The 15,431-nt window shown below is 34.4% G+C and overlaps 1 protein-coding gene across 8 annotated transcripts in view; it reads left to right on the top strand.

The window, feature by feature from the left end:
* Nucleotides 1-15,431, top strand: part of LRRC7 (leucine rich repeat containing 7) — a 618,288-nt gene that overhangs the window by 371,789 nt on the left and 231,068 nt on the right. The window contains exon 8 of one of the 8 annotated variants that reach the window (XM_037826928.1): nt 1,088-3,043. The exons of the other annotated variants lie outside the window; for them this stretch is intronic. Within the exon in view, the coding sequence (XP_037682856.1) occupies nt 1,088-1,094 (7 nt within the window). The 3' untranslated portion in view covers nt 1,095-3,043. Of the gene's footprint in view, nt 1-1,087; nt 3,044-15,431 lie in introns of those variants that run through there. 8 annotated transcript variants of the gene reach the window in all.

Below are 15,431 nucleotides of genomic sequence, written 5' to 3'. Positions count from 1 at the left end.
TCATTATAATTTGTGATCATTTGTAACTTACGGTATATCAAATCTAATGGATTCAGGTGCACAAGCTGTAAAAATGACTGTCATAAAATGTTAATTTTTTAATAAAATAGATTGTTACTCAAGTAATTCAATTTCAAATAGCCATGGTATATTAATTTTAGTTACTACAGTTTTTTCAGAGATGGTAAACATTTTTGTAAATGATTTTGTTTTAATATATGCATTTATCATTATACATTCAAGTCAATACTTTTTGAAAATTATACATATTTTTATAAAAACAGAGACATCATTGAAAAGTTATTTAAATATTTAATAGATAATAAATGCAAAGAATTATTATTTTTTACATCCCTAAACCTTCTTCCAATCAAAATTCTTTTAATATAATAAAATGTATTGCCTTAAAGCATGTGTCCACTTATGCATATCTCTCTCTTGATGTCTTTCAGTGATGTTTTCTCATATAAGAGCTTTTTTTCAAACACTATACAGATTAAGCTGAATTATTCCACATACGCTGGGGACTGACATATTTGAAAAAAAAAAACTGGGCAGAATAGGGGAAGTTCACAAACTAAACTTTGTCATTTCCAGAGAGTGAAAGGGACATAGAAATTCAGGGTAAAATATCATTGGATCTTTTCCTTTTTTACCTTAAATACCTTAAATAGCATGCATAAATAATGATTGTTATTGAAGAGGGATAATTTAACTAATTTAAATGGACAGAAGTAACCACAGAAGTATTAACCTTAAGCAAGTTATTTTCATGAGAATGACATCATTGGTGATCTTTGTATGAAAGTTGTGCTTGCTCTTTCAGAAAGTATGCATGTTTTCAGTCATCTGGTCCAATTCCACTCTGAGATTAATTCGGTTTCTATTTTATCTAACATTTTGTCCATTCCTAACTTTAGTTCTTTACAAAAATGTTACTTAAGACCTATTTCTATGGAATTACGTTAAAACAAAGAAACAGACTTTCTACCTCCCTGTTCAGTAGACCAGTTGGTAATTATTTTAGTCACCTTCTGCATTAGTAGTTCCATCTTTTGGGCATTGAAATTGATTTTTCTCATCTTAGCATCTGAAGATCCAGAGTGTGCCCCTTGCCCATTCGCCTGAGACTATACAGTGACACCTACAACAGAGGATGTGGAGGCCCCAGCTTTTCTGGCACCAGAAATGGCAGCATCAGGAGCATCAGCACGAATAGACTTTGTAGAGGTAGTTCTCCCAAACTATATTATGAAACCAAACATTTTTGGTGTGCTACCTGCTGATGGGGGCTGCCTTCTTACTGCATAGTGTTGTCCAAAATGTTTGGTCTTTGTTAAAACTTAACAATGACTTTTCAAATATAGAGAAACCTGATTTTTTTTTCCTCAAGTGTGTTCAAGTTGCCTTTACTTTCAATGAATATGAAATTTTATCAGGATCAGAAAACATAAATACGCACATTTTTGTCAAATTTATTTTCACTATTTGTTATGCAAAGCTGCTGTCACATATAATTTTTTTATAAAACTTTTTAAAAATAGATCAGACTAAGCTATCATTTAAAAAGTAATCCTAATGCAGTAAATGAGAGAATTTCTCTAGTTGGATTAAATTCTTCAAAGACTGAAAACGGTTGACCGGTTTTTCTGTCATATTCCCTGGTGATGTTCTATTGTGAACTTATTTTGCAAAGTGGAAGATTGTTCCCAGATGGCCCAAAGTCAAAATATGAAATGCCAGTGATTGATTGGTTTTATGTATCACTTCATCTTATGTAATTTTATGTGAAACAGTTATTTTGTAGCTATAAAACACATTTGTTAATTAACCACATTGGCTTTATCCATACGGTTCAATGGCTTATAGCATTTCAATTTGCATGTCAAATGAGTCTCTGTAATGATGTTTCTGCAAAATAAATAACAGTCTAACAGTTGACATCATGGGTTCATTTTCTTCTAACACTTTATGTATATGCTTTAAAAGCAGGATATAATTTGTATCAAGAATTTAAAGTGTTTGAAATTCAACATACAGAGTTTATCATCTGGTGAAGCCAAAATGCAGTACAGTATATTTCTCCTTTATCATCTTAACTCCTTTTTGAAACAAGGGAAATGTGAAGAATTTAAATAGCTCCATGGGAACTATTGCTTGATTAAATATAATTTTGGACTCTTTTTATAAATCAGATATTAGCAGGATATATTGAGCTTAGTAGTTTTCCTAGTGCTTTTGTTTGTAATCCATTTTACTATCTAGGAAATTACAAGCTATGCCATTTTATGCAAAACAGTATGCCATGGAGCTGAAGTGTTATTTTTGGAATATTTCTATTCTGATTTACTGCATTTTAATTACATGAAATATAGAAAATATAAAATTATGTTAAAAGCACATATACAAATGAAAGTGAATGTTGATATTTTAAAGTGTGCATATGCTGAGTTTCCAATGGGTACTTATGAAGATCTGCATATAAAAATTCATAAATCTACTTAATTGTGTTTGTAAATACAACATTGTTTTTAGTTGTGTGTGCCATATGCTAACTGACTTCTGTTATTTTCAAATATTGCATATCTCTCTCAGAAACTGTATACTAAAAGATATATTCCTATTCTAAGAATACAAAAGTAAAACTCTAACACTGCTTTAAAAAATTGTGCTAGTTTATCATTTTGTAACATTCTTATCAAATTGCCATGTCTTTCAAAATACCATTTATTTACTTAGGGTTTTTAAATTCATTTTAGAGATAATTTAAAACCAAAAAGTAGCTTTAAAGATTAAAGAAATACTGCTGTTCTGTCTCTAAAATATTCCAAGCGAGAAACTGGACTTTCCTTTGTTAAAGTTTAAAAGTCTTATACAGCATCAATTAAAGTCTGAAGCAATGTGCCGTAGTTCTGTTGGGTAATCATTTCATTGACGTGACCTTACTGCAGTAAGCCATGTTGTATTTCTAGGCCTATAATAACATACTACAATTGAAAGCTTATATATGTAGGCTAAAAGACACTTTTCTCAGAAGAAATTAACAGGTACTTAAATAACTTGTCAAAGCTGAAGTGTTTCAAAGCTGCATCAGCAGCAGTGATTTAATTAAATACCATTGAATATAATACTTGATTCATTTTTGCCCATATAAATATTATATGTCACTGTTAATGTTCCAATAAGCATAAATGATTGTAAATTTATTCACAATGTTTATGTTACTCTAATCTTTTATACTGAGAGGAATCACATATACCAATTAACAGAAACATTAATGTGCTTATTTGGTAAAGTTATCTATTTTTTCTGCCTCTAGATATATTTTTAAACACTAGATCAAATGGTAAGATAGGAAATGTGTCCATATATATTTATTGTTATTGAAATAATAGTACTTTCCTATTGAACTGTCTTCTATACTCTATTGCTTATACATTCATAGGTAGTGGGAAATGCATGTTAAACTGGAATTTGGCTAAATATACTTAACAGAGTAAAATAAAAACAAAAAGTAACCCTTAAGAAGGCAATACAATATGTGGCTACCCATTCCCCAGGAAAAATGTAAAATAGAATAAAATAATTATCCATAGAATTAGAAATGATCACCAATCCCTTCCTATGTAGAAACATAATCCATTAAAGGGACCATGCAAAATGTCCAAGAGTACATGGGTTAGTGTAATTTGCTGTTAAGAATTGAGAATCATCGTTAAACTAACAAAACACAATTTAAGCACCTAATTATATAGTGGGCTGTGTTCCTTTATATACAGTGAAAACATGGGGACTGTCATCAAGAAACTGAAAACTAGGGCAGAGAAACATATTATGAGAAAATGCTTTTAAGCTCTCTCTCCATGTCTATTTGTAAATGAATAGGAGATACAAAAAGAATTTCCAATATCCAAATAAAATTATGAGGTCAAATACATGTGTTTTTCACTATTAGTATTATTGTTATTAAAAACTTTCATAATCATAATTGTACTTCCTTTTCAAAAAACAGTAAGTACTGTATGTTTAAAATATTTAAAATAAAATTTTGGGGGAAAAACCCTATATGGAACAACAGGAATAGTGACAACCTGGGATCAGAGTCTAAAATTTGATGCCAGGACCCCACTGTAACAGTATAATCAAACCTAGGTAACTAGGTCTGACAAAGCAAAAGGTATTCAACCTTCTTTATACTGAGGAGTGTATACAGATGCACACACAGAAACACATATTCACATGTATATATTTCTGAAAATATGTTTCTAACTAATCATTTAGGCCATTTAAAACCTGAGAAAATAAAAACTTCAGCTACCAAAGATAAATACCATTTTAATGTGCCAAGACACAAAATACACACCCAAAACCAAGTAATGCCACTTAAATTTTGAAGAAGGGTGCAAGGAATAATGAAGAACAAAGCATTAAATGGTTATTAACAGGTACAAATTCTCACAGGAGCCCCAAGGGGAAGGAATCTTCCTCCCTCACATTATTAGTCTCACCCTCAAGGACCTGGGGCCTGATGTGAACAACATACTAAGTTGCCTTTCAACATCTTATTGAAAGAGTGCCCCAGAAAATAGAATACAACATAGTTATAGTTCCCAGAAATTATGGATTATTGGAAGTTTATTAAGAATTTCATATACTTTCCCATCCATATTATTTGTTCATATCAAATTTTTAAAATTAAAGCTTCTGCCAATTTTTATTTTCTTTTGAACCAAGTCCACTTTCCTTGGGATAAAATTGGAAGATCTGATTTTTTTTTCACAAAAATAATAAAATGTAAAGAAGCCATGTTAGGTGGTGTCAGTTATTTTATGTTGCTTGTTTCTGTCACTAGTGATCAATGTAAGCTGAATCAAGATGATAGCATAAAAAGCAAACAATATTAGTAAAGCAAAGATATAGCATCTGGATGTGCAGTAGTAAAAATAGCAAGATCAGAACGGAAAAGGTTATAACAACTTCAGGATATGAAAACTGCATAGCAAAACATCACTGAGGTCAAAATCTGTGTCAAACTAGTAAACACACACAGACACACATGCACACACTTTGATTTCAGCAGTATTTTACATACGGATATAACATTTGAAATCCGAACTTAGTGACCTCCTCTGCTCAGACAAATTTTGGAGAGAATGCAAACATATTAATTCAGTCCATTCAGTGAAGGCCTACTGGGTCACCAGTACTGTGAGTAACTCTAGGGACACCAGATACCACAGGGACCTTGCCGTGAAGCAGCTTATAGTCTGGTGAGGAAGACAGACAAGTAAAGCATTAAATGTGGTGCAGTATGGTACATAGGTTTATAGAAATATGCTGAATGTGCAGAAATTGTACAGAGAGGTATTTAATCCTGTCTGAAAAGAACAGGTAAGAATTCACAATGGAGATGAAGCCTGAGCAATTTTTTGAACCATAAACTGGAATTTATCAAGTGGGAAGAAAGAGAACAAGTGTTGGTGATAGAGGAGACGGCACAGAGCCATGTTAGTTTAAAGTAATATAAGTGAGGAAGGAGTAACCGTGAAGTAGACAGAGGAGAGATCATAGAGGGGCTTGTATACCATGGTTAGACTTTATTTTGTGTGCAACAGAGAGTCACTAAAGTGTGTTAAACGGAGGAATAACATAGTTAGATTTGTGAGTGATAGGACAAAATTTAGTAAATAAGGATTCATAGACCCCGCCATCCCTAAGGAAGCCAATAATAAAAGTGACTCAGCAGATTCTTAAAAAAAAAAAAGATTTATTGAGGTGGTACATACCTTAAAATTCACCCACTTCAAGTGTACATTTCAATAATTTTTAGTAAATTTGGAGAGTTGTGCAATCATCAAAATCCAGTTTTGACAGTTTTGAACATTTCCATCACACACCCCCAAAAATATCCTTCCTGCTTATTTGCAATCTGTCTCTGTTCCTAGCCCAACCTCCTGGCAACTGCTAAACTGTCTGCTGTCTCTGTAGATCTGCGTTTTCTGAACACTTCATAGAAATGGAATCATACATAACATAGTCTTTTGTGTCTGACTTCTTTCACTTAGCATAATGTTTTTGAAGTTTCTCCTGTAATTTTATGAGACAAACAGAACGGAAGCATTTCATTCCCTAAGAGACTGTGAACACTGGGAAAGCAAGACATATTAGTGGGATGTTGTGTGAGCTTGGGCAAGATGGGGACAAACGGGACTGAGACCAAGATAGTGAGGACAGGATGGCATGGCAAGGGAGGTCAGTTGGAGTAGAAGAAATGGAAGTGCCCAATAATGTGGGATTACAAGAAAACTTGTCAAAAGATTTTAATGAAAGTTGCTAAAGACTAAATACTTGAATTTCTTCCTATCCCTAACCCCTTAAAGGTTTGAAATGGTATTCTAAGGATTGGACTTCCTACTTTGATGACTTCTTTAGAGATGTCACATGCTTTTTCAACTTTTTAGGACTAAAATAATTTCTCCAAAGAATGCATTACCTTGGAAGCCAAGAGTGTACTTAAAATCATGACGGACTAACACCTGAAATTAAAATATAAAAGGGCAAAAATGAATCTTGAACAAGTTCTGTTGTCCTTGGGAAATTACTGAGGAGACATGGGGGCAATGTGGTGATCACACTGAGAATGGCAAATTTTTTTTGGAGAAGGCAAAATTGGTTTAGGAATGCCTATTCAGTTGGAGAAACAGACTTAGGTGGCATTATGAGGCCACTGAAGTCATAAAGAAATTAAACTCTTTCTACAAAAGAAAACAAGGCTATTGGCAGGTTCTTTGGATCTGTTTTCAAGTTCTCCCTACCCCACTGAGACTGGCTGCCATGCTGATCTGGCAGCTACTGTAGGACTCAAGATAAAGCCAGTTTGGGAATCGCTTGTATGGACTACTAGCTACTAGAAAAAAATGACAGTTTATACAGTGCTGGTAGTACAAAAGGGCATTGACGGCTGGCAACCGGGTGTACGAGGAAGGACAAGCATGTTAGCAAGGAAGTAGTAGAACAGGAGAGACTGACAAAAACCCCAAGGCTTATGTCTGGATGACAGACAGTTGAGGTTCAACCAAGGCAGATTTCCCAAGGGCTTCCCAGACGTACCTTCTCCGCCTTTGGAAGCCCCCTGGAAGCCGCTCCCACAAGTCCCCGGAAGCAGGAAGTGGGTGCTATCAGGCTTCACCCCTCGAGGGACATATGACTTAAGGTGAGATATGAGCGGCTTCCGGCCCTGGTTAGAGACTCTGTGGAGCCAAACCACAGTAAAGGCTGGAGATGCATGGATGGGCCAAATCCAGAATCCCGTGAAGGTAGTGTGATCTCTTGTTTGCTTCCGTTAAGGTAATAAGGAGCATCCACCAGCTGCAAAACTAAGACTCTGGTCTTTAAAAGAGAGGAAATTAACTTATAGTGCTACTGTAGTTTAATTGCATGAAATTGCTATTCTTCTGTGAAATGTCCAGAGACATCGGAGAGGTATTTGCAGACTCCTGGGTGTGGGAGGGAGAGAGGAACATAAAATTTTATGGGTTTAAGATGGAGATTTTTTTCTTTGTTTCTTTCCCTACCTCCATTTAATGATAGGAGAAAAGACAACAGTCACTGAAAATTTCTCTTAAGAAAAGTTATCAAAGGAGGAGAATTGTATTTGCTTGTAGGCTACAGGTGCAAGCTGGAGGTAGGGGGACATGACCAATCAAGAGCATACCATGTGGGGCTTTGTCCAGCACTGAAGAAGGAGATGATCAAAGGTGGAAGATGGTGAGGAAATATTGACAAGAATGAGAAAGGCAGTTCTATAGGATAGATTTTCCTAGGAGTTCTGATGTGCTCTAAAGTAGGATAGAAAATATTGCTCAGTTCTCTTGAATTCCCTTAAATGTTGGAAATAACCTGAAGAAAGAAATTGCTTCTTTCTGTATCCTTCACAGCAGTATTATAGGAGTGACTACTGAGGTCAGGGAAACCAGTTGCTATAATCTGGCCAGGAGAGGATGAGGGCAATGACAACAGGCATGAAAAGAAGCAAGTAGAATTGGGAGACATTTTGGCAGTGAAGTTAAAAGGATTTTCATTATAGTGTAGTTTATTCTTGGCATATTTAAGGAGAAGAGTAAAAAGGTTGGAAAAATCTAATTGATTCCAGGTTACTCCTTAATTCAGTGTTTCACTCTGTGACTTTGTGATTTGATTTGATAAGAATTTCTGAAACAGACACGCCAAAAGCAATTAATAACAAATCGCAAAGTCAAACATAAAGTATATTGCATTAATGTCTGTTTTTGATTGACTATAGTTCTGCTTCCCCTTATTAGTTAGTTTAGATGCAGTTCAAATGTTAATGCCTCTGTGAAGACTTCCCTGGTTCCCAACCCCAATCAGTTTACTACCTATGCATACAGTACTTTGTATATAATATGGCAATAAGTTATCGTGTTACATTATAATTAGTTGTTTGAGGGTCTTTTTCCTTAAGTTCTTTGAAGGCCGAACTATGTCTCATTTGTCTTTGAATCTTCAGTGCCTAGTAAAGTGCTTTACCCAAACTCAGATTTGTTGAATGATCAGAGGAAATACAATTTTCTGCTGGATGTTTAAGTACTATTATATATAATAAAAACAACAAATTAAATGCCAAAGGCATTTCCTGAATCTATTCAGAAAATTGTGAAACTCTTCCAAGAATTATATTAATTAGTATTCCCAGGGAAACCAATAAATTTATTTATGTGTTACTTGTCTCTGTTGATCATGCTTCTAGAACATTGGTGAGTTTGAAACTGTTGGGGAAACCATTCCACTAGTACTATATAGGTGTCATTTCCATTTGAATTACTAAAATACAGTTTTAGTTTAACATTCTAAAATTTAGCAAACTGTATTTTTAAAATAAGGTGATGATGCTTGACTTTTTCACCTAACTTTACCTACTTGACTGATTGACTTAATATTTATCCTTTAATCTTTCAATGTATAAGGCCTAACTTTCAGTGTTTAAAATCTATACTTCTATTCTTCTGTCTTCTGCATTCTACCTAGACTGTAGCTATTTATTTATGAACTTGCCTTTCTGTACCTTTCTAATTTGTAAATTTCTTGAGGTCAGGAATGGTGTTTTATTCATCCTCCAGTGTATCCATAATGGTGGCTTGCAGATGGTACTAAAAACTAATGAAGAAGAAAGGAAAGTAAGATAGGAAGAGAAGTATTTTAAAAAGTGCTAAGATAAAATGAGATTACTTCTGACTTGGTGGAAGGGAGAATAGAAGTTGAGAACATTTAATACGGGCTTTAAAGGGCAAGTTTTATTTCTACCAGTGGGAAGAAGGCAGTGGCATACCAGGAAGAGAAAATAGAGAATGTAGGAAAATCTTGGGCATATTATTGTAGTAAGGAATGACCTGGTTTTGCTGAAGGCAGATATAAGTTAAAATGACTAGTGGAGGTAAAAAGTGGAAAGGTAGGATTGGTAGCTAGTAAAAATTCTTGACAATGTTAGTAACAAAGACAGAGTTGGCATTCAAAGCAGAGATTAAAAACTGAAATGAATGAAAGGGAATTTTGGAGCAACAGCTCACAAATAAAGCAAATGATGTGTGTAAACACAGTGTAATATTCATTTTTAAAAACTTTTCTGAGTGGCTGGTACTTGATAAACCTGAAGATGCATGAATTAATATGTATTACAGCTCAAACGTTATATTACTCCCCACCACCAATGTAACAATAACTAGACAAAACTGTTTAGTCTATAAGTGGATCTTATTCCTTAACAATGAAGGGAAACTAACATTTATTTAGTGAATATGTTGCACTTTTACTCACACATACAATTTAGTTAAACCTTGCAACAACTATGTAAAGTATGGATAGTGATTGGAGGCTGTATTTTCCCCAGAAAAACATGTACTTAAATTTATTCCATTTCTGTGGTCAGGAACCCATTTTAAGTGGGACGATGAGGTTATTTCAGTCAAGGTGTGACTCACCTCAATTAGGATAGGTCTTATTCCTATTACTGGAGTCCTTTATAAATGGAGTGAAATTGAGACAGAGAAAGCCACAGGAAGCAAGAAGCTGAACATCATCAGCACCCAGAAGAGAAGGGAGAGACCAGGAGATGCCAGCATGTGCCTTGGCATATGACAAGCTAAGGACTAAAGATTGTCAGCAGCCAGCCCCATAATGCCACAGTCTCAGGAAGAAAGTGTCCAAGAAAGCATCAGTTTGATGATGCCTTGATCTGGATTTTTTCCCAACTTCAAACTATGAGTGAATAAAGTCCCATTACTTAACTCGACTCATTTCATGGTATTTGCTTAAGTAGCCTAGGAAACTAAAACAGTGTGCATTCTCATTTTTTATAGATGAGAAAACAGTCTCAGAGAAATTTAATAATATACATAAGACCACCCGATAGAAAGTGGCAGAACCTGTATTCAAACCCATTTCTCTCTCCAGTACTCCATAATGTATCCATCTAACAATTTGCCTACAGATCATAAATGAATAGTTCTGCTTTAATAATACTTAAGAAATGTCAAATGATTTATGTGGATGTTGCTTTTTAAATTTACCTTCAAAGCACTTGATTAGGAATCAAGTGATATTAATGCCTCTTTTATATTATATTTGTCACATATGATAAGAATTGCTTATTGTGTTAAGATGCTTTTCATTTAAAAATATATCAGAATGCATTGGGAGTTCTGAGATCACAGGTTAACCATTCAGTCTCAGAATGAAATATTGATGAGATGATCAATGAGTTTCAGTAATATTATGAGAATGTCAGTTTATTTATAATAATGTAAGGTTTTCATTGCTGCCATTAATTTATGACCCAAATATCTTTAACTATCAATTTTATCTTTCCAGCCTTTTAAAATCAAGGTAGTTTCTTCTGCATTTCCTAAAATTTGAGATTTAAAATGTGACAATGCTTCAATCAGTAAACATCCATTAAACTTTTCAAAACCTACTGTTTTAGTTTCCTAGGCTGCTTAAAGCAAATACCATGAAATGGTTTGGCTTGAACAATGGGAATTTATTAGCTTACAGTTTTGAGGCTGAGAAAACTTCCAAATCAAGGCATCATCAAGGCGACGCTTTCTTCCTGAAGACCAGCTGCTGGAGATCCTTGGCTTCTCTGCCGCATAGCAAAGCACATGGACCATATTCTGTTCTGGGTTTCATTGATTTTAGCTTCTTGCTTCTGTGGCTTTTTCTCTCTTTCTCTGTGTTCATTCTGTTTATAAAGTACTACAATAATAGGCTTAAGACCCATCCTGAATGACGTGGGTCACACCTTAACTGAAATAGTCTCATCAAAAGGTGCTACTTACAATGGGGTTACACCCACAGGAATGGACTAAAATTAAGAACATGTTTTTCTGGGGTACGTCTAGCTTCAAGCCACCACACCCACTACAGACCACCTTCAAAAGTATGCTTTTTTTCTATCTGCACAACAATCTGGGAAGGAAGGCATAAGAAATATTTCCTTTTCAGTAATAAGAACTTGCATGTTATACACTGCTATATGAATAATATTTTTAGTGCCTCAGGTAATGCACTTTTTGTTTTAAAAAAGTAAAGATGTTAAATTTATTCTCCACAATATGTGTCAGCTTATGTTATTTATTGATGCATATTAATTATGTATTATATTTTTACTTGAGGACAAATATTTAGAATTGTAATTTTCATTATAAGTTGGTTCTTTGCAGAAGGATTTCATGTAAACTGGTAAAACTTTGAAATCTAAGTTGTTTTATACAGTAATTACCATAAAGTAAAATTAAGAAGTCCAGGATGTTAATATATAGAGTCATTACTGAACAATATGCTTCCAATATTCCTTGATATAAATACATATAGAAACTATGATATCTAGCAAGGATTTCCTATTTTAAGAGATTTTTAAATCTACTTTTTAATGCAAAATTTCTCCTACTTGGAAAATGAACATTTTTTTTCCCTCAGATATAGATAATTGATAAATATTTTTGCTCTTTAGGGTAAAAGTATAAAGAAACTTGAGAGAAAATTTTAGAAAAATCAAAAGACCTGGGTGAGAGAATCCTTCTTATCAGACTGCTCTGGACCAACAGGCTTATGTGAGCATTTATAATTTTAAATAAAGATTCCAAGTAAACATTCTCGAATAGAAGATTCTTGAGATTTATAAACCATCACAGTATTTTTTGTTGTTGTTTAGTAGTTCTAACAAAAGAGCAAAATGGTATATTTGATTAATATCAAGCTTAGGGAAAGGATAAGAAATAAGAAATAACTGTATTTAACATTAGGGACAGAAATCTCAATAAGAGAAAAAACTAGAATCAAGGAAAACTTGTTCAGCATTCCTTGAGGGTCTACAATGTGTTGAACAATATACTAGGTGTCGAGAATTTCAACGACATATTCAGTGCTCTCAGTGAGCTCTTGGTTAATGGAAGAGATGTTCTAGGCCAAGGGAAATAATGTGCAAAGAGATCAATGAGAAACAGGTAAATTATGTAAAGCATTAGGAGACTCATTTGTTTGGGATGTATTGGCTTGTGCATTTCAAGAGATAAGACTTGAAAAGTAGACAGGAATTTTTATGCCAAATGTAATGGTTAGATCAATAAAGAGAAGTAAGCCTCATTAAGTCAATTTTGCAAGGGATACTAACACTCTTGATTTTACCTAAACTAGTACCAGAACCTTAACTCTAATAGACAATTTAAATGCTAATATTTATTGAGTTTTAATTTTTTACATATATTATATAGTCCTCACGGTAACTCCTTGAAGTAATTACTTTGATTTTTCCCATTTTACATAAGAGGAACCTGAATGACAAAGAAGTAACTTGTCCAAGGTCACATAGCTGATAAAATGAGGAGAAAGCATTTGAACCCTGGTAGCCTGACTCTGAAGGCTTTATTATTAACCTCCAGTCACATGGCAGTCTCTCTCTCCTTGTGTCTGCACTTTTTGATTCCGCTGCCTTTGGGCTTCTGGCTCCTTCCTGTAATAGTTTTCTCTGCCTCACTGTGTCCCAATTTCTTCTGTTTATAGAAGACTCTAATAACATGGATTAAAACCCACCCTGATTCAGTTGGGCCACACCTTAACTAAAAATAACCTAGTCAAAAGTCCTATTTACACATGCATTCACACCCACAGGAATGCAGATTAAGATCAAGATCATGTCTCTCATTGGGGCACATAATTCAACCCACCACAGTTTGAACACAAAATAAATTCAGGAATGCTATTTGTTATTTGAATACCCCAGCCTCCTTTTTTTTGAAAACAGCTCTATTGATGTATAATTGACACGTAATAAACTGCACATAATTAAAATGTACAATTTGATAAATTTCATCTGTGTATTTCATGTGAATACACAGTGAAAGCATGACCCCAGCCAAGAAAATGTACATATCAATTACCCCCAAAAGTTTCCTTATGCCCCTTCTTGCCCCACTTCCACAAAACACTGATCTGCTTTCTGTCACATAGATTAGTTTGCATTTTCCAGAATTTTATATAAATGTAGTCATATAGTATGTACTCATTTTTGTGTGGCTTTCACTCAGTGAAATTATTTTGGGATTCATTCATATTGTAATGTTTATCAAATTTTTGTAGCTGAATATTATTCCATTGTATGAATATACCACAGTTTGTTTATTCTTTCACCTCTTAATGGGCATTGGAGTTGTTTCCAATTTTGGGGTATTACAAATAAAGCTGCTATGAACATTCATGTAAAGTCTTTGCATTAGAGAGAAGTGGGAGCCTATCTTCTTGTTTTGCACTGATGGTCACTCTCCATTCCTAAGAATGAGGCCCTGCTCAGCAGTGTAAAGTCCCAGAATTACCCTGGGAGCATGGCCCACTCTAGGCTGGCAATAATTAGAGAGAGTGTTTGAAAACATTTGAAAGACAAGTTAAAAGCTGGAATGCATAAACACATGCCAAAAATTTGCAGAATCCTGCAAGTGACAGTAAACACAAGTTACTGCCCTGGGAATTTACTTGGGAGACAACAGTGCCACCAACTTTATGTGGCTTCAGAGGTAATTGTATATTTAAATAGTTAAAATTCCTGAATCCAATAAAAAAGATCATAGATTGTATGATTTTATCAAAGTGATAAATGCACCAAGATAGTCCATTATTTTCCATCATTGCTCCAACCGAAATCTTTTTCCAGATTTGCAATTTGATAAATGTTATAAAATGGTTGCTTGAAAGTAAGGAGTTAATTTTCATAAATGCAGCCAAAATGACAGTATTGAGAGCAAATATCTCTCAATTCAAATTCTATACACCAAGAAATGAGGATTTCAGATAGTAAATAAATATGTCATTATATAGTGGCAATTTCCCAAGAATATTGATTCTCATTCCTCAATTTTTCTATCATATCTGTATTCAAGGGGTTAAATACATATGTTTTGGGCCAGGCAAATGTCATAAACCCTTAAAGCCATCCATATGTAAAACTTTAAGACCTGGTATACTCCGGGGTTCAGCAAACTGTGGTCTGCAGGCTGAATCTGGCACCACTGTTTTTGTAAATAAAGTTTTATTGGAACATAAGTCATGCCCATTTGTTAACATATCATTTATGGCTGTTTTGAGGCCACAACAACAGGGTTGAGTAGTTGAGGCAGAGATCATGTGGATCAGAAGAGCCTGAAACATTACTTACGTGGCACTTGACAGGAAATGTTTGTAGACCCCTGGCATAGACTAGAGTGAGCTACAGAGCACACACCTTTCATAAAAACATTCATATTTAAACAATGATCAAGCCAAACAAAATAGGCTAAATTCAGAGATGAAATCCTATCTCAGCCCTGACACTGACTTTCTGTGTGACATTGGGCCTATCCTCCTCTAGTAACAAAGGGGATTTTCCCTTTACTGAGGTAGTAAGTATGTAAAGTCATATGGCAAAAACCAACATGGTCTTCAAGGGGAATGTCAAAACCAAGCCACAAAATCATGTGCACAAATCGTAAAAGCAAGGAGGGCCTGAACTGAATATTGGGAGCTCAGTTGCAGAGCCTAAGAGGACAGAGTAAATGTAATGTAAGCAGACAAGTGAAAGTGATCTGACTGAATTTAAATGCCCATAAGAGGATACTTAAATAAGCCTATGCTTGTGCTTTCATGGACTGGGATGGACAAGAACTTGGTCCCAATTTCTTCATCTATAAAATGAGAAGTTTCTTAAAGTGAACTAGTAGCCTAAGAAATGTCCTGCAGAAAAGAAAAAAATAAAAGTTCCTTGGTCACATAAATAGGAAATAGTCTATAATATCTCTATCTATTAGAGAAGCACAGTGAATATTTGCATATCTTATCTGTGAAGTCTTGCTATTAAGAAATCTGCTTATGTTTTTCAACAAACTCTACTA

This window comes from Choloepus didactylus, chromosome 2 (assembly GCF_015220235.1).
Source record: "Choloepus didactylus isolate mChoDid1 chromosome 2, mChoDid1.pri, whole genome shotgun sequence".
Taxonomy (NCBI): domain Eukaryota; kingdom Metazoa; phylum Chordata; class Mammalia; order Pilosa; family Megalonychidae; genus Choloepus; species Choloepus didactylus.
Note: the sequence above shows the minus strand (reverse complement) of the source record. Positions and strands in the feature narration are given on the sequence as shown.